Genomic DNA, 19855 nt, shown 5'->3' with positions numbered 1-19855 from the left:
GATTCTTTTTCTAATGATGATATTTGAATGAAGACTTGAGCCCATTATTGTCATTTCATATATGACGCATTTTGAACAATTGAACAATGACGTCACTTAGCGCCATTTTCTTATGGACAGTTGACCCACTTGTTTCCCGGACCTCTGCTTGAAACGGTCGTTATGTTTATGCAAACAGCCAACCACTGAAAGATGTAAGTGGATATTGAAAACACTCGTGATACCCTCCACAGCATGAGTGTGCTTATGTGATAATAACGCCTGGCTTTCTCCTAGCAACATGTTACTAGTGGAATTCTGATCGTTCAGTTGTAAGCAAATTTTCGGTTGCTTGCTGACTGATTTTGGTACTTATTTTGGTACTCATATTTGTCCAAGTTATCTGAATCTCTTACCGCCTCGATTGTAATACCCAGTCTGCAGCGTAATTCTATGTTGGATTGTACGGAGGGTTTTGTCATGTGCTGCACGTGAAAAAATCTTACCATCACCAAAAGGTAATCTTATACGGTTTCTATTGATTTTTTTGTTTCTTACGATTCTGTGGTTTCCTTACCAAGTCCATTTCTTAGAATCTAATTTCGACAAGAGAAATTTGTTTGACACAAGCCGTACAGCACAGTTATGCATTTGATAAGACAGCTTAATTCGCATGTTTTAAAAAGAATACAATCTGATCAGCGGCCACTGCTCGTCTGTACAATTTTGCATGACGCGTCCCCGTCCCTCGGTCAGGGATGGACCAGCTCCAGGCGCACGTCAGGAGGATTGACGACAGCTTCCAGGTACTCTTGTCCGAGCTGGAGCTGAGCCCCAGGTTCTACCGGCTCCTCCTGGCCAAGGACGTCTTCTCTTCGGAGCAGATCAAACGAATAAAGGTAGGTCATGACGGCAGATAGGCTTTTCTGTGATACCTCTTGTCTCGATAGACGATTTGGCTCATGGATATACCATGGGTGTAGTCCTGACGTAGGGAAAGAGTGACGAAGATAAAGTTGAGCATGATCGCTTTTGTCACGCTTGCAAGAATAAACCGTGACGTTTGTTGGTTGCATCCACAAGTTCAATGTTTCGAAAAACAAACACTTCTTTCCTTTCTGAATTTCGTTCTTTACGGTTCTGTACAACATTTGAAAGTAACCGAAGTGTAGCATGACCGTGTCGTGCCCGCATTATCCAGGCTGAATCCACCACCGGCCGGCGGAAGGCGAGGTTATTGACCCTGCTGAGGCAGCAGGACCCGGATGTAGTGGGCAGGTTTTGTGACGTACTCGTCGACACGAACCAGAGAGAACTGGAGAGACTACTCAGGGACAAGCAGCGCCAAAATGAGGGAACATTTACACGTTTTAACGGTATAAACAGATTGATTACACTATAAAGCTTAAGTTTAATGCGTGCAGATTTGGGTCATGGGGATTACTATAAACGTAAGGGCAGTCAAAATGTCGATTTTTGACAAACCTGAACGACCCTTCTGAAATAACAATCCTGCCTGTCTATTCCTCACCATCATGTCAGCAACGAAACATCCTGTCCTCTATGTGTCAGTGGACCAAGACAGCCATCGTCTTGAGACTGGACAGAGACTAAAGTTAAAGACGAAGGCAAAGAAACTGGCAGGAGAGATTGAGGCGGGTTTGGAGGATGAAAACTTTGTGCTGGAGCGGTTGGTGGGCGGGATGCTGAGAACCCGAGCAAAGGCCCTGGAGGAGAGGTTACTACAGGACAAGATCAGGACTCAGCAGAAGGCCATGGAGAAACAGATGCTGAAGGACTTACAGGTGAAGGTACAGGCTCTCGAAAAGGAACTCAGTGACTTCAGAGAGGCACAGAAGATGATTTATGAAGAGAAAGAAGACGCCATTAGGTGAGAAACTGGCAGCTGATTTATCGTGTACATCTTTCAATTTGTTAAGGTCATTATCGGGACGTAATTTACACTCTGCTCAACATTTGACAATCGGGCAATGCAACTAGTAATTCTAGAGCGCACGCCTTTATAATAGGCTGGTGCAAATGTTAGTCTCAGACACAGTCATCTGATTATCTTCTAATAAAACCTCCTGGTCTCCTGTAGAGACAGAGATCTGGCGACCTCGAGGATCTCGGAGTTGGAGCGGGAGCTGGAGGAGGTGGTGCAGGAGCGGGACTTCATGAGGCGGGAGCGGGACGCCGCCGTGCGAGCTGAGTGGTTAGCGACTCTGGAGAAGACACAGCTGATGAGAGCCAGGGAGGAAAAGTAAAGATTGTGTTCTTATGGTATTAAAATGTACTGTCTGGAAGAAAAAGGTGTCATTTGACCTAACTAGGTAGCGCTGTAAATCTAAATTCCTCATTTTATGCCTACGATGGAACTATTTTCAGAAGAGTACTAGTACGCAGAAGAAAACATGTCGTGTTTAAAAAGTTGCTTAGTGTTCTACAGACGTGATTATATTCATAGCAAGGTGTCAAAACATTAATGTGTATCGATGATCCATTTCATGATTTCAGATGGAGAGGGTCATGTAATGACGTCATTTCGTTTTTTGCCAGAAACGCAGAAGGAGCGCCCCCATTAGGATTACCCAAGAAGCGCACCTTACAACCGAAGATGAAACCTGTGGTATGTTGAAATATTATAGCGCCACGTTTAGTTGGCCCTCGCATCCTGTTTTCTTCCAAAATTGGTTTTTGAAGCAAACTTTAGTTTTATAGTGAGATATTTATGAGGATATGTGACTTTTTTCCGGGTTCCCATTTTCTTTTGCAGGCTCTTCGCGCACTACTACAGAGATGACCGCTGAGGATGAGTTGTCATTTGTACCGTCACCTCAGCACGTTCATACATGGCGCCTATATGTGTTGTAACCGGGTATTAGAATATCCTATCTTCCCCTATATTATAAGAATGACTAAGATAGAAACAAATATTACTAATATATGGATCATAGGGATTCATAAACTGCTGTCAGTCATAATATACATTAGCTATAAAACAATATTTTAATTCACCGACAACGGCGTATGTAGGCTATTATTAACTTAAAGGACACTTATTCTTCCAAGCCCTTACACTTGAAAAGTAAACTTACATCGGTACATCTGTGATAGAAATATATGGTGTCATGAGTAATAGTAATGGTAAGTTTTATGCAAATTATCATGTCGAGACTTGAATTGTAATACAATTTATTGTGTCAATGAGTCTTTTTCACGTTAAAATGCCGGGAAACTTCATTTAAATGTTCTTTTCGACAAACATGGTGCATTTTTCATTCAAGTCAGTAGTTTATATTTGAATCTAAATATAATTATATTAAAACAATATTTAGAATACTTAAGATGTTTAAGCTAGCTATAGTTTTGAGCTATATACCCATCGAAACTCCTTTGCTTCGTGGGGTTGTGTGGCGTAGCGGCAGAGCGCTCGACTCGGAGCCAAGAGGTCCCGGGTTCGAGTCCTGACACGCCACCGATCTTGTGCCATTGGGAAAGGCACTTTACATGACTTTCCTCACCTAACTCAAGTGAGAATGAGTATTGTCCTGTCCTGTATTTGTCCTCTGCGTTGGTGGTGGCATAAAATAAGTTGATATAACTTGAGTGTGCTGTCACCATGTCTAGTCACGAATTGCTGGAATAAAAAAAAACTCTTACCTATATCTCTGATCAACAGTTGTTTTCACCATAACAAATCCTTGCATATGTATATGAAATACAGTACCTTCGGAACTGTGTGGACTATAAAATACACTAGCCCTAACTAAATGAAGTACAAAAGCTGTCGTCTGAGGAACGTTTTTTTTCACCTAAGTGAGTGCTAAGTATCCCATGGTGAATAGTTCATTACCTCCTCAGGTAGACAAATGCAAGTTTTAAGATAGAAATATGATAGCAACTTACGGTACGTCCACGTGATAACGTCACAGGTCACAACAGTCAAGGTCATCATCGGATTCCAGCAAGATGGCGGGTAAGACGTTCACTTTTCGTACTGCTGGTTATGTCTTCAATTTCTGCGCTGACGCTGGTCGCATAGACCGATTTCTTTTCTGTCATATTTTGGTATATATGTATATTTGGTTGAACGGGACAATGGGCACCTATCCCACAACTAGCGTGAGAAAACACGCCGATTTTGTCGCCTAAAGTGACGGAGTGCTTTTGTTATATGACCTTGCAACTTACATAGACCTTCTTTCTAGTAGGTATCACAATGTCTACCAACTTCAACGAAACTATGTTAATACTCATTGAGTGCATCCTTCCCTTCAAACGGCAGTGTTATTTCAAACTCATTTGCTGGCAAGTTTGAAGTAGTGCAAAATATTTCCCCCGCTACCCGGGGCGTTGTCTCTCTTTGCATATCACTCAGCTATGTCGATAATTGGGCCCTCGTGTGCCACGTATGTAGCATGTTAATGAGGCACTTTGTTCCTAACATGTCTTCAGTCCATTGGGCCGACCTTAGTGGGGAAATGAAAAACTGTTGTCCGAAAATGAGGAAAGCGTGACGGATGGAATCATTTGCGAATGCATTTGTAGAGCTTCGAACAAAGTGCTACTCGAGGATTGCTAGCTTACGACAGTCAAGGAAAGTAACTCTTTATGATGCTGGGTTGTATTATTAACATTCAATGCCAGTTGCAATTTAGTGCCTTGGGGTGACGTTATGGGTCAGAAGAATTTCGGGTCCTTACCACAGTTAATGCTGTGTAGAATGCTAAAGTACTATAAAACATGTATTTGACATGGTAGACATTGTAGTAACCATAAGGCCAAGTTGCAGTTGATTTGATTATATCGACGCGCGCATGAATTTTCGTTCGTGTCCAAAAAAAGCTTTCGACCATACTGTAAATCGGAGAAAATGAGCGAATATATGTCGTATGTTTGAAAACAAGTATTGGAAAACGAATACTAATGTCACAGAATGCCGAAATCAATTCAGGAAAAGAAGAAAATGTGAAGAAATGAAAATGAAGAGACTCAGTCTATTCACCATACCATACTCTGTGTGTGTTAGTCATGACCACGTAGATGTCTTAATGAAGGAAACTTTTTTGCCAACTTTTTTCTATCCGCACGCTCGCGTCAGTTTTGGGGTTCCCATCGGATGTCATCCATATAATCAAATCAACATGGCCTAATATAGAAGCAAGCATACCCTTTCAAACAGCTAGCCTTGTGAGATGTATGACCTGCAAAATATATGGTGCCCTTGCTGAGGTTCCCACGATTTTAAAATTCAAAGTGACATCACTGTTGTCCTTCCACGACAGACTTCAAGGCTCAAATCGCCGCACAAAACCAGAAGCTGATGGACTGTTTCAAGGCCAACGACATGAAGGGCCTTTCCGAGCTGTACGCCGAGGACTGTAAACTACTGGTGCCGGGGAAGGAGACAGTGCATGGCCGCCAAGGTGGGCTGACGGATGGGGATAATAGTATCCCTTGTAAATATGCAAAATGTATGCCTGGGGGTGATTCTAGTGATGTGTCCATCACAACATGTCCGCTATATTTGTGGTTTAAAGATGCTTGTGGTTGCATTACGTAAACTGGTACTCATTTTTCCCATCCATACTACCATCCGTCCATATATCTATCACAAAGATTTGCTTGTGATATAGTGACAGCTAAGCGACCAAAACACGACAACTGGAAAAAATCTCAGGTAGCTAGGGCCAAAATTTCAGATCTAGCGCTACGGTGACCCTTCCGACATGACCACAAAAGGAGTTTTGACAGGGCATTTCTATGTTTCATACCTCTCCACCACATGCCATACGCAGGCATGGCGACGTCTTTGTCGGGTATGTGGGCGGAGGGTGCTCGCTCCCTGGAGTTGGTTACCGAGGAACTGGAACAGATGGGAGACGATGCTGCTTACGAGCGCAGCGCCTACACCGTCTGGAAGGAGGACGGCAGCGTCATCGATGTGGGCAAGTAAGTATGGAGATACAAACCTGTAAATAAAGTTGGGAAAACAGAAAAGTTGAGCACGCTAACAACTGTATTTCATTTTCTTTCTTCGTTCCGTATGGCGAAGTTAAGAGAACTTCTAATACCAGTGAATAAAAAGGACTACACATATGTATATATCAAAACTTCTGCAAAAGAAATGGAGCTTTTTTTAATTGTGGCATGATGTTTGTTTAGGTACGTTGTCATCTGGAAGAAGATCGGTGGTTCCTGGAAGTTGTACATCGACGTCAACAACTCCAACAAAGCCTGAGACTCCATCTGCCAGCTCCCGGGCCACAGCATCCGATTATCGATGATTGCAGCCCTGACGACAGATGTGCTGATGACACACGAACCTGCCTGATGGATCAAACAAGCAGCATTTATATTTTAGATGCTTCCCGGTTATTTCGAATATCAAGTAGTTGTAGTCTTGCATGAGATAACGTTCTGTAGGATAGGGTGTAGAGAATAAGGCCTAACAGAGAGATCTCCGTACGCTAAATAACTGCTACAATTCACAGAAATTCACAACTGTAGTAAAGGTTTTACTAAAACGTGTGTATCCTGAACAAACAGGGGAGGGGGGTGAAAAGGAATAATGTGGACTGAGTCTCATATGGATAATGGCCGGTAGCAATGTTGCAGGCGAACGTAACAATGTTCTGGTAAATCAGCATCATTTGGTTGATATATGAAACTAATGTAATGAATTTGAATGAGTTTCATAAAGTAGATGTAATAATTATTGGTCAAATTGCAAATTTGCACCTACCCTTACGATCTGGAATGCATTTTCATTTACTCATATTTCATTTTTTTCTTTCTTCAGTGTGTCGTAATGTCAGTGTGAAATTGCTAATAGTCGCAGCTATATTCAACACTAAGTAGTGAGCTGTGAACACGGTGTGTTTCGTTAATAGTTGAAACACTGAAACCTTTAAATACAATTTCCAATTGGGGAATGTCTTCGGGTGACCTTCATGTATCAATATGTGATGAGCCTAACACGTCAAGAGACAGAAAGTAATGCTGGTTCCCTGGATTCTTCAGAGAGAGAACATGTCTGTGTTTGTAGTGTAAACAGGTGCCACATACTAAGTAGATTATGTTACACTGGAACTTCCTGTCCTCCCGCCTTCGCTCTGCTGCGTGCAGTATTGTCAGAGCTGAGCCGAAAACCCTTACATTACCTGCCCTGTCCGTTTTATACCAACAGTACTGTATTACTTATTTCTCATAACCCGCCATGTCAAACAACCAAGCAAATCTGTTAATAGATGCTTCACAAGCAGCAGATATCTACTCTAGTATTACACATGACGTCACAGGACAGTAGTCACACCAGTTTTGCGACTAAAAGATATTGAGGTGAGAGGTCAAGCAAGAGTTGAAACCTGTCATCTGATACGGTTTGGACACCGACATCGCGTTGTGTATGTATGTAGTACTGTATTGCGTTTACAGAATCTGTAGGAATATTTCACATCTCATATGGGTTAGATTTTGTATACACTAAGTCTTAGTGTCAGTAAAAAAAAGAGTTTTGGCACTTAAAAGTACCTGGCGATGTGTATCATGGCTTTTGTCTAGGATTGGCGGTGTCATCTGAAAAATCTAGGTCGTTTATGACGACAGGTGGGTGTCCACTACTTTTTCTTCTCTCAATCTCGAAACCCAGTTCTAGTTCTTGGTTATCTATGGTCTGTCGTATAACATATTCTAGAAGAACTACCGCAAAAAGGTAAGGGGACAATTCACGGTCATCTTGTAATACTTGCAGTGATCAGCCTCCTATAAGTGCTAGAATGTGTGAGGTCGTTGAGTGCCCAGGGCAAAATCCATTTTGGTAAGGTCTTAGTACCCTGTTTAACGCTGGTTGTATACGATTCAAAGTCATCTTGTTAGTGACCATTTATGATGTCGAACCCTCTATTTTCTCACTACAGGCCAGGCATGTTTATTTACATTTCAAAAAGACAATTTAGCTACTACCAGTAACTGATTTAGGCGAAAATGTTTATATAAATGTGAGGTACTTTAGTAACATGGCTGGGGAACAAGATTATGACTTCTGCACGTAGGTCCACCCAGCTAATGTCTGTTTTAAATATTATCATTTGAAAAAAAAAGTTCGGAAACCTGGTGCGATGGCTTTGTATCGTGGAATGGGAAGGATCAACGGTTGAACTCGATGACGGACCAAACAAGCATCTCCATAAGTGGAAGAATCCAATAGTACGTTTACGTCCATAAAAAAATTATGTGTAGCTTTTCGGATTTTGCCATTTTAGGAGAAGACTGCCCGTCAGTGTTTGGAGATGGATGTGAAACACAGACCTTCCCGGTCCAACACCTCCAGCATGGGCAGAGAGGAGGACGGAGGTAAGGACAAAACCCAATTAAAGAACAGGTTGATTTTGGCAGTAAAACTTTTTGTCTGGCAAAAAATCAATACAACTGGATGGACGGACATGATAAGGCAGTCGTTCAGTGCCTGCCCTGGAATCAGGAAAACGTCATATTTGACCAATGTTTATCAGATCATCAATCAATTAATAACCTTTAGTTTTATTTTAGTTGGAATGTTATTCAAAATGATTACTATGTCCACGCACTTTCTTCGCAAACTTGTTACCAAGAGTCCCAGCAGCCCCTGTTGGTAAATGACGACACCGAGGACCCGGATGTGGTGGATGCGGACGACATGCGGTTCTTCACCGTGGAGGATGCCGTAGAGCGGGTGGGCTTCGGCCGCTTCCAGGTCATGATCATCTTCTTCCTAGGTGCCTTCGCCGTGAGTACATTTACAATCATTATGGTTTCTTTCTATCATATTCAACAAAGAGAGCTTTTAAACGTGTATGGATTGTCTCTGTGTATCACCCGATGTAGAATGTTCCATATCTAGTCGTGTTTTCCCAGACATCGAACTCCATGGCAACGATGTTGATTGCCGTTTTGGCTCCCGTCCTGCGGTGTGAATGGTGGCTGCAGAACTGGCAGGTGGCGCTTTTCACAACCGTAAGTCTGCGGTTTATACATTGTGTTTGTAGATACATGGCACCGGCGATTGGCACACTTTAGCAGACATCTAGTATTAGTATCCATGGTAGGCACATTTTGTCGAAACTTGATTCTGGTATAAGATCTGTTGGATATGATAAAAAGAAACCATGGGTAGGTTATCTACATGCACCAGACCGCTCTCTTTGCCGCAAATGTGTTGATTTTATTCCTGTCTAGATGCTGTTTTTGGGAATGTTGGTCTTCAGTATTCCGTTCGGCACAGTTGCAGACAGGTACGGCAGGTGGCCGGTAAGGACGAGTTCTGCTGTTTATATGTTTGTTTGTTTGCTGTTACGTTGATAGCTGTGACAAGTGAGAACGTTTTACACCGGGAAGAAAATCATATGGAAGTATGATACTCGTACTATCGACCATTGTCCAAAAGGACTATCTATACTATGTGTGACATCAAAGTAAGAGACGTTTGCAACTTGCAACCTTATTGTAACTGTATTTATCATAGTCATTCGCCGTTACTTTGTATTGTCAAACTAGTCGCCCAGTACCAGTTTCAACATGAACCATGCCTCTCCGTACCTATCTTTACAGGTTCTGTGGATGGTGGTCTTTGGATTGGTTTGCTTTAACTTCCTGACGGCGTTCAGCCCGAATTACTACTGGGTGGTCATACTGCGGACCATGTTGGGAGTGACGTTTGCCGGGGGGACGCAGATGTAAGTCACGTTGGCTGGGACAGCTGGGACAGGCATCGCTGCATTGAGGTGCCCGCCTGTCCTGGTGTAATTAATAGCACCAATGCACTTGTCTTGTTGTTTTTGCACTTGTCTGTATCTTTCCGGATCCCCAATTCTACTCTTAATGTTTTCACTTACGATACTAACCATGCGCAGCTGATAATAATCCATTGTTATTGCGCGCTATATGCAATAGTGAAGTATTCTCCAAGCAGAGGTGTCGGTAGGGGATTTCGAGTTGATAATAGGGATGGGCCAGGATTTTTAGCGCTGCAATCCCGCCACCTCCTGCCCATCCCTATTAGCCAGTCCAAAACCCCCTACCGACACCTATATGCTTGGAGAATACGCAAAATGGTCCACACTGCGTCTGTAATATCCAACAGAGCTGTAAAGTAAAATTTTATCCGCAGCGCCTTCTAGCTATAAGTTGTGAAGTTTTTCACACATTTACTGCATTTTTGATACTTACTTAATTAATATAAGTTCGTCCGTTTCAGTGATACGTTGTTGATGGAATTCATGCCGTCCAAATACAGAGCGAAGGCCCATCTCATCTACGCCGTATGTAAACACACTGTGCTCTATTTGTATTCTCGCAATCCAAATAAGATCAAAATCAAATCAACATTTCTGAGTTTCAATGTTGCATTTTTTTCTGCAACGAGTTGAACAGAAACAATTTGACATGGTATGTTGCCATGTTTTGGATTTTGGACATAATCTTGGTGTTTGTAATTCTTGGATTGTTTTATAATATATGGATTTTCTTCTTTGTGCTGGTCATTGTATGAAGACTAACACGAATTGTTTTTGCAGATATTTTGGTCTTTAGGCGGATCGGGCACCATCATGTTGGCGTACTTGGTGGTACCGACGCTGGGGTGGCGTTACCTCATAGTGTTCTCCTGCATTCCGGGGTTTTTCGTCCTTATATTTTTCAAGGTAATCTACAATTCGGCGTAGAGTACATTGAGGGGGACTGACTATCATTTCAACCTGAAATGTGTTATACGCACACTCACCGTATGTTCAGAGTCATTATTTATAGCTACATGTATGTGCCCGGTGTTCTGATATTGCTACTTGTTACTGACCATGCACTGCTTTCTGCGTGCCGTCGTTTTGCAATGACAGTTGTTTCCATACGGTAAGTCGGCTATGACCATGAATTTCACTGATGTTGACAATCTCTATAACTTTTTTCCCAGGCGCTACCAGAGTCAGTCCGCTTCTACATGGCGGCAGGAAAAAGAGTCAAAGCCCTACAGGTACTGCAGAGGATGGCAAGGCTCAACAGGGCAACCCTTCCTCCTGGAAGACTTGTCAAGTCATCTGAGGTCAGCAAATTTCAAAACTGCTAGACATAATCTCCAAGTAGGGTGCGAGGGGATTATGGAAACTGAAATTAGCTAGAAGCGAAAGGCTGTATAAACCAATGACTAGTTTGTGACTGTTGAGTTCTATTCGTCCATGTGCGCCAAATAAACACTAACCTATAGAAGAATTCCATGAGAAATTTATACTGTATTTCTGTCTGAGGCTGTCCCTATCCTAACGTAATTGAGATCGTTTTTGTTTTGCCCTGACAGGCGCCTCGTGGTACGATGAAAGAACTGTTCAAAAGAAAGCATCTTCGCACCTTGATACAGGACATGATCTTATGGTAAAGTTTGATCATTAGTCCATCCAAAACCCGTGATTTTTTAATGCTATGCATCATTCATTTTCTGATTTCTCCCTGATTAAAATTACTTAAATAATTATAAATCAAAATTACAATGCAATTTAGGAATGTTAGATTTTGTAATTGCTCGAATGTTTTTATTTGACCTGTCCTATGTCCAGGTGCGGCGCAGGCGCACTGTACTACGGCATCATCCTTGTCAGTTCTGAGATCATAGAGAGTAAAGCGTCCTGCACAGGTTATTATTCTGATAACACCTCACATAATGGTTGCTATTATGATGGCTCACAGATGTACGTGATTTTATGAACACCATTGTCATCGTTATCAAGTCTATGTGTAATTTACATTTTACGATGTATCGGAGACTGATACGGTCGGGCCTATCATAACTTAGTGTTAAATCGTCTACTCGTCGATGACGTTTTGAATCAGCCCAGACCTACATGTAACCAGTGCACCACACATCCTCTACAGGCTCAGCTGTCCCCGCCTCCTCTGACGTCATCCCCTGCTCCTGTAAACCTCTCACCAGTAAAGACTACATCTCCATGATCGTCTCCACGTACGGGGAGTTCATCCGTGAGAAATTTATGTTGTCTTCCGATTCCTTTAGATACTTGACGAAAGCAAAACATTTAAGGAATTGTACCTCATGGTTTCTAACATTGAATCTGCTCATAATTACAGCATCCAAATGCTTGTAGTTACGAAAGTGTATAGAGCCTGTTGAGAATATGCTTTTTTTTTACGATCAGAAGCTTTACGTTTACTTTGCAGTCAATCCTAGAATTCGAACGTTGTGATCATAACTGGTTTGCATTGTTCTTCTTGGCGTTAGTTTATCTCAGTTTCAAAAATTTTCTCAGAAATGCCGATCAACCTTCTCCTGGTGGACATAATCGGGCGGAAGCTGACCATGACGTTGAACCTGGCCCTGGTGTGTACGTTCTTCATGCTGCTGAACCTGTGCACGTCTGCTGCCTGGACCACCTTCTTCGTCTTTGGTGCTCGCGCCTTCATCAGTGGCACTTTCAACATAGTGTACATCTACACAGCAGAGGTGATGCACTGCTATAGTGTACAACGTGCTTGCTTTGTGATGAGGCTCGATCCTGACTCAACTAGTTAATGGCATTGGAAAAAATTAGATGTATTTCTGGACACTTCTATTCACTGCGTACTCATCAAAACGGTAGGTCGACTACCCAAATCTGTTTTATCGAGAAGAATTCGAAGTTGACATTTTTGTATTCTGTCGTCTTCTCAGTATTTCCCAACCAATGTCCGAGCTCTCGCCATGGGGACATGCAGCGCAGTCGCAAGGGTAGGAGCGATGACTACCCCCTTCATTGCACAGGTCAGATTTGAACTGTACAATATACATAGTTTACTTGTCTTTTGTAACTTTAACTTGTAACTTTTACGCTACCCTGCCAACAGATATTACCAGGTCTTATAGATGTAATATATTGCTAAATTTGTAATTTTTATTTATTCAGAGGGCATCATGCTACAATTCAATGGCAAGTTTGTATAACCGCTTTCATTCCCTATTTTAACAATCTACCCTGGCGCATATTTCTGGCGTCTGTACATGGTCTGCATGTTGACGAATATCGGTGTCCCCAGGTTTTACTGAACTACTCCTTGTCTCTGGCGCTGTACGTGTACGGGGGGCTGGCCGGCTTCTGCTGTCTGGTAGCCTTGTTACTGCCACAGGACACCATGGGCAGAAAACTGCAGGTAACCATTCATGGCCATGGCCCATGTAACAGCATGCGTTTTCTGTTGCTTGCTTCTGTAAGTGCAATACATAGCTGATTATTACTCAAATTCTATTTATTACACAAATTCTACTCAAAGTTACATGTTATCTATATATCAGATACTAGTAATGTTTTGTTGATTCATTATGATCTATATCATTTCAGGATGATGTACATGTGGTTTCCACAGATCCCCAGCAGCCCAGAGAAGAGGCTGCCTGAAGGACACGTGTTGGCAGCGGTTCAGTTCATGAGGGACGGGGGTGTACTGTGGCTAATGGTGTTCAGATTCAGTTAAAGCTAACTAAAGGATTCAACTTCATACCATGTAATATTTTTGTATACAAGCAAAATTTAATGTTGGTTTATATCAAAAGTTACTTGGATAACTTTTGCATTGTTCTATATTCTAACAGTCACCAAAAAAGTGACAGGTGTATTTAATTTGTGAAAAATGCTGGTTAAAAATAAGGTTAGTAAAGCCAATGTGGCAGCTCAGAAGTAATGAATGTGCAGAACTAGGAGCACAATGTACATATCATGAACATGTTACTTATTAAGATTGGCACGTAATTATTTCCAAGCATATGTTTAATAGTTTTGCCTGCTATCCCCATTGTCTGGCACAACAGACAAGATTTAATACAATGCGGTATAAAAACAAGTGTCTGATTTTGATTACTGTGTTGTGTTGAAGACTGGCTTGCTAGTAAGTACTCTATCAGTTGTATTGTCGTCTTGAGTACATTTCTTGATATATGCCTGTCCACTGGTGATGCCCTAAATCAGTCAACGAATCCAAGATATGTACAGCAACTGTTTGATACATGTAGTTGTAACCATTACAGTCTGTTTATACAGACAAACTTGAGACAGGATGATTAAACAACAAGTCAGAAACACAAAGCAAATACTTAATACAGAATACAATGTTCAGAGACGTGTTTTTAGAGCCTGTCATCAAATTGGCGATGAGTCTGAACACATGTGTAATATTTTACCCTATATTGGCATAGTCAATGGTAAATAGAATAACCCCTCCCATAATCACCCCTATGATTTACAGTGCACCGACCCGCAAGTACACACAAGGAGATCATATTACATCTGACGTCACTGGGACAGCAGTCACACCGGTTCTGCGACATAGGTGAGAGGTCAGGAGTTGGAACCCGTCATCTGAATTCTGATACCGTATGGACACCGATATCGCGTTGTGTATGTAGTATTGCGTTTACAGAATCTGTAGGAGTCTTTCACATCTGGGTTAGATTTTATCTACACTACGTTTCAGTAAAGGAGAGTTAAAGTATGCCTGGCGATGAGTCTTGACGATCGTACATATACGTTAGCATATGCAACAGTTTAAACGCGGTACTGCGGTACCTTCGCCGAGCTGGACAGACACAGCATGTGATAAGGAGACGCCGGTATAGACGACTATTAAGTTTACCCGATATCGAGTCTCTAGTCTGTCAGTTATTCTTGGCAACACTGGGAGCATCTCTACAACCAACGTTACGTACAGAGTTTGAAAATCGAGACTAAAAGGGCGTTTCCTGACGGACAACCTTCTGACTCCAGCTTGGAAATGACCCTTCTTCGCCATTAAACGTACGTACTCGTATACGTTCAAGTAATATTTACTCACAAATGTATCTTGTCCCCACAACGACCAGGAGGGTCAAGGGACTAGCTAGGTAGCACGTAGTATATGGGTGGGGGGCAGATCTGCAGGCTCCACTTCCGGGATACCAAAAATAGGACAGCCGTGTCCAATTTCTTTTTACTTTCAAGCAGATATTGGGTGCCATTGTGTCTAAAAAAGCTGTTTTGGGTGCGCTTAGAAATATTCCTCTTGTCCACTCCTGGTAGCCCAACACATGATTTGAAGCATTCCTTCCTCGGAGATTTTTTGGTCCGTTTATATACTAGTAGTACTAGTATTGATTGTTGTGGTTGTAGGTACTGATGAATTATTCATGATATAGACTGTCGACAATCGTCCCTGACCTGTCACGTTCTCGTTTTGAGATGACACGTACAGTAGCCAAAACTAGCTTACTCCGGGCAAATTCAGAAATAACTTTCATGATGTCGAACCTCATATTTTCTCACTCAGTATTTTGTAACCCAATCTTTTCGGTCACCGAGGTCTGAAAATTTAAACGAAAGACGGCATGTTGAAATAAACAAATAACATTGAAATAAATAAAAATGAACACTTCTGGGTACTGAACATCGTTCCCAAACTATAAATGTGAGTTACTGTTGTAAACAGCGGGTCACCGGGGAAAAGGTCAACTCAACAAGATGGCTGGGGACCAAGGTTGTGACGTCTGTTGATTTCTATTAGTCTCCACCAGACTCCTTTGCAGGCTGAATAAATAATTCGGAAATCGGCTAAGAGGAACATCATTGGCCAGAGGAGTTGGCCGGCCATAGAGGGTCCAGCTTGCAGACTAGATTTCTAGCACGTTATCCAGCTGTTGTCTGCATCTACATGTAGTCTATAGTACTAGTATCTATTGAAAGAAGAAAGCTTGGAAACCTGATCGATAGCGTTTTCATGAAATGGGAGGGGTCAACGCCGGTTGAGCTCAATGACGGAGTGAATCATGTACCTCCATAGGAATAAGAATCCTAGTACTGTTGCCATATGCTGAGGGCACATTTCCAAACCGGGGCCCGGCCGGGCAGCTTTTGGGAACGAAAAGTACGATATAAAAGTCAACAAAACACAGAAACGTTTTTTATGATAATCATGGGTACTATATCACTATACTCTTGATATGGATTGTTAATTTGTCGTTCATACAAACAGCCCGGCCGGGCTCCGGTTTGCAAATGTGACCTAAGCATTAAACAACATGTCTATCCTTTCGGATTTGAATATAGAAGACCGCCGGTATGTGGCTGGAGATGGACGTGAAACACAGAACCTCCCGGTCCCGCACCTCCAGCATGGGCAGCGAGGAGGACGACGGTAAGGAAAAAAAACAGGATATACAATTGTTTTGTAAATTAGTAGCTCAGTCAATTAATGAACAGGTTGGGGATTTCGACAGGGGATTTTCATTTGTTACCGAACTAAGTACGACTGGAGAGACGGTGGTGATTGAGGCCCAGATAATCCAAATGTTTTTATTTCCACGCACTTTCTTCAACTCAACAAATAAAACTGTTGTTACCAAGAGTCCCAGCAGCCCCTGTTGGTAAATGACGACACCGAGGACCCGGATGTGGTGGATGCGGACGACATGCGGTTCTTCACCGTGGAGGATGCCGTAGAGCGGGTGGGCTTCGGCCGCTTCCAGGTCATGATCATCTTCTTCGTCGGCGCCTTATCCGTGAGTACATTTAGAATGGCTTCGAATTCTTTCTATCATATTCGAAAGGAGAGTTTTTTTTAAGTGTATAAATTAAATTATTAGCGCTCTGTGTATCAACCGATAGAATGTTCTATATCTAGTTGTGTATTTCCCAGATATCGAACGCCATGGTAGTGATGATGATTGCTGTTCTGGCTCCCGTCCTGCGGTGCGAATGGTGGCTGCAGAACTGGCAGGTGGCGCTTTTTACCACGGTAAGTCTGCGGTTTATAAGTACTAGTATGGCCAAAGCAGTAGTAGACATAGGTCGGTTTGATATCTACCAGATGCGCTAGAATCGCGACACACACCCCGCCGGGCTACTGTCTTTTCCATAAATGTGTTGATTTTATTCCCGTCTAGATGCTGTTTTTGGGAATGTTGGTCTTCAGTATTCCGTTCGGCACAGTTGCGGACAGGTACGGCAGGTGGCCGGTAAGGACGAATTCTGTTGTTTATTTGTTTGTTTGTTTGTATGTTTGTTACGTAGAGCTCGAGGGTAACTGTGACTCGTGAAAACGGAAGAAAATGTATGATAATGGCAGTATGATATTACGGAACATTGACTCAAAATGAAATCTACATATCTCATCTGATATGCGCCTTATACATTTGTACTTGGGGCTTCGTCGCAACGGTGTTTATCTTGCTACCAGAGATAACATTCACCCCGTTACTTTGTATTACTTTTGTATTGTCAAACTATTTAATATCACCCAATATCAGTTTCAACATCAAACATGACTCCCTGCGCCTTTCCAGGCTCTGTGGATGGTGGCCTTTGGGATGGTTCTTTTCAACTTCCTGACGGCGTTCAGCCCGAATTACTACTGGGTGGTCATACTGCGGACCATGTTGGGAGTAACGTTTGCCGGTGGGCCGCAGATGTATGTATGGATCCCGTCGTAAGGGTAACGTAAACGTAAAATGACGTTCATGTTACGTCTGTACGTAAATGTTCAATAGAGCTGCATCTTCTAGCTTGTAAAGTTTTTCACACATTTACAACATGTTTTACGCTTCCATTTCAGGGATACCTTGTTGATGGAATTCATGCCGTCCAAGTACAGAGCGAAGGCCTACCTGATCTACGCCGTATGTGATTATAAACACAGCCTGAACATCTCTATCTTTATTGTACTTTCACAATTCAAATAAGATTAAAATCAAATCAAGATTTCTGATTTTTTTCTACAGTGAGTTAAACAGAAACAATTTGACATGATGTGTCATGTTTTAATTTTTGGACGACACTAGAATATCTTAAGTTTGTCATTCTTGAAATGTTGTCAATCAAATTTTCCTCTTTGTGTTGTTCATCGCTGTATCAAGACTGACACCAATTGTTTTTGCAGATATTTTGGTCTTTAGGCGGATCGGGCGTCATCATGTTGGCGTACTTGGTGGTACCGACGCTGGGGTGGCGTTACCTCATATTGTTCTCCTGCATTCCGGGGTTTTTCGTCCTTATATTTTTCAAGGTAATCAGTATGGAGTACATTGAGGGGGCCAGGGGTTGACTATCTTGTTGTTTTGTTATTTGACAACTATAACAATCTAGCTCGTCAATTTTAAAACGGCTATCTTAAATGCAGCATATGCAGACGTGCGATTCAAACTCATCGTATGTTCAGACTAAGTGCCCGGTGTTCTGATATTGCCACTTGTTACTGACCACTGCTTTCTTTCTGTAATTTGATGTTGATAATCTCTAGTACTTTTCTCCCAGGCGCTACCAGAGTCAGTCCGCTTCTACATGGCGGCAGGAAAAAGAGTCAAAGCCCTACAGGTCCTGGAGAGGATGGCAAGGCTAAACAGGGCAACCCTTCCACCCGGAAAACTTGTCAAGTCTTCGGAGGTATCACAAGATTTCAAAAGTACTGAACATAATCTCCAAGCAGGGACCCGGGGGTGAGGGGAGTAGGGACAAGCAGAAAGTGTTAAAGACGACCAGAACGCGAAAAAAATACGCTCGATGCGTTATATATGCTTGGAGATGTGTAGCTAGACGAACAGCTCTAACTTTTCAGATAGTCCAATTTACATTGTTTTCCTGTCTTCGTGTCCTAATTTAATCGCGATCATTTTTAATCGCGATCATTTTTATTTTGTCCCTAAATGACAGGCGCCTCGTGGTACGATGAAAGAACTGTTCAAAAGAAAACATCTTCGCACCTTGATACAGGACATCATAATATGGTAAATAATTACTTAAATCTCTTTTAAATCAATGACAATTTTTTTTTTACTTTCAATAGGGAAGAATATGAAATTACCGGTATACCAAATATAACTACGTGTATTGTGTAATTGATTGGCATGAAAGTTCATTCTGTTGGTACAAATCATTCCGGAACCATTCCGTGAACAAGGTTGATGGAGTCAACCGAAAATTTGGGATAAGTCCCAATTCTATACCTAGTGTTGGAAGTTACAGTTCAGTCTTTATTTCATAATGTAATTGATTGAATGTCTTGTTCTTACCTGTCCCATGTCCAGGTGCGGCACAGGCGCACTGTACTATGGTATTGTCCTTGTCAGCTCGGAGATCATGGAGAGTAAAGCGTCCTGCACAGGTTATTATTCTGATAACATCTCACGCACCGGTTATTATTATATCATCATAGCTCACAAACGTGAATTTATTATCACTAGCATATGAACATCACGTCTCTGTGCAATTTACATTTTACGTACGATGAATCAGACGTAGGTACATATTTTCATTTGGAATGGGATTATCAGTGATATGTACGGTCGGATGTGTGGAAATTTATGTCATACCGTTGCTGACGTTTTGAATCAGCCCAGACCTACATGTAACCAGTACACCACACATCCTCTACAGGCTCAGCGGTCCCCGCCTCCTCTGACGTCATCCCCTGCTCCTGTAAACCTCTCACCAGTAAAGACTACATCTCCATGATCGTCTCCACGTACGGGGAGTTCATCCGTGAGAAATTTATGTTGTCTTCCGATTCCTTTAGATACTTGATAAAAGCAAAATACCTGACGGATCTTTATCTTGTGTCTGCTAGTTCCGTTACATTAATAACAAACTTGCATAGATACTGAGAATACGATCTTCTTCTTTTACGGTGGGGTTCGAGCAGTCAATCCTTGGGTGTAAGTTATAATCCAATTTTGTATGACGTTTACTTAGCTTGTTATATTTACCATAATTCTGTCAGAAATGCCGATCAACCTTCTCCTGGTGGACATAATCGGGCGGAAGCTGACCATGACGTTGAACCTGGCCCTGGTGTGTACGTTCTTCATGCTGCTGAACCTGTGCACGTCTGCTGCCTGGAC

At 42.2% G+C, this 19855-nt stretch overlaps 3 protein-coding genes across 4 annotated transcripts in view; all 3 read left to right on the top strand.

Annotated features, from left to right (window-relative positions):
* The first annotated feature begins 323 nt into the window (after positions 1-323).
* LOC109469629 lies at positions 324-7548 on the top strand. The gene is made up of 10 exons (XM_019768166.1): positions 324-497; positions 736-878; positions 1181-1355; positions 1522-1870; positions 2081-2242; positions 2539-2608; positions 3925-3958; positions 5268-5408; positions 5781-5934; positions 6148-7548. Exons 2-10 carry the CDS (start codon positions 738-740, stop codon positions 6221-6223), a joined length of 1302 nt encoding a protein of 433 aa, XP_019623725.1. The 5' UTR covers positions 324-497; positions 736-737; the 3' UTR covers positions 6224-7548.
* Positions 7549-8594: 1046 nt separating this feature from the next.
* The window catches only part of LOC109469820 (putative transporter SVOPL), a 19835-nt gene continuing 8574 nt past the window's right edge, over positions 8595-19855 (top strand). Inside the window, exons 1-14 of one of the 2 annotated variants that reach the window (XM_019768530.1) lie at positions 8595-8749; positions 8878-8976; positions 9199-9270; positions 9571-9695; positions 10217-10280; positions 10536-10661; positions 10928-11056; positions 11309-11382; positions 11565-11641; positions 11881-11985; positions 12273-12466; positions 12674-12763; positions 13036-13149; positions 13338-13438. In XM_019768530.1, coding sequence (XP_019624089.1) covers positions 8660-8749; positions 8878-8976; positions 9199-9270; positions 9571-9695; positions 10217-10280; positions 10536-10661; positions 10928-11056; positions 11309-11382; positions 11565-11641; positions 11881-11985; positions 12273-12466; positions 12674-12763; positions 13036-13149; positions 13338-13394 — 1416 coding nt within the window. In that variant the 5' untranslated portion in view covers positions 8595-8659 and the 3' untranslated portion in view covers positions 13395-13438. Of the gene's footprint in view, positions 8750-8877; positions 8977-9198; positions 9271-9570; positions 9696-10216; positions 10281-10535; positions 10662-10927; positions 11057-11308; positions 11383-11564; positions 11642-11880; positions 11986-12272; positions 12467-12673; positions 12764-13035; positions 13150-13337; positions 13439-19855 lie in introns of those variants that run through there. The other variant, XM_019768531.1, reaches the window with a different exon arrangement.
* The window catches only part of LOC109469822 (putative transporter SVOPL), a 14297-nt gene continuing 8574 nt past the window's right edge, over positions 14133-19855 (top strand). Inside the window, exons 1-12 of the mRNA XM_019768535.1 lie at positions 14133-14786; positions 16071-16158; positions 16368-16522; positions 16660-16758; positions 16907-16978; positions 17306-17430; positions 17575-17638; positions 17899-18024; positions 18273-18401; positions 18669-18742; positions 19043-19119; positions 19392-19496. Of these exons, the coding sequence (XP_019624094.1) occupies positions 16083-16158; positions 16368-16522; positions 16660-16758; positions 16907-16978; positions 17306-17430; positions 17575-17638; positions 17899-18024; positions 18273-18401; positions 18669-18742; positions 19043-19119; positions 19392-19496 (1102 nt within the window). The 5' untranslated portion in view covers positions 14133-14786; positions 16071-16082. The remainder of the gene's footprint in view (positions 14787-16070; positions 16159-16367; positions 16523-16659; positions 16759-16906; positions 16979-17305; positions 17431-17574; positions 17639-17898; positions 18025-18272; positions 18402-18668; positions 18743-19042; positions 19120-19391; positions 19497-19855) is intronic.

The sequence above is a fragment of the Branchiostoma belcheri genome, unplaced genomic scaffold (assembly GCF_001625305.1).
Source record: "Branchiostoma belcheri isolate BF01 breed outbred unplaced genomic scaffold, Haploidv18h27 scaffold21, whole genome shotgun sequence".
Classification (NCBI taxonomy): Eukaryota; Metazoa; Chordata; class Leptocardii; order Amphioxiformes; family Branchiostomatidae; genus Branchiostoma; species Branchiostoma belcheri.
The sequence above is the reverse complement of the archived record's forward strand: the minus strand, read 5'-3'. Positions and strand labels throughout refer to the sequence as shown.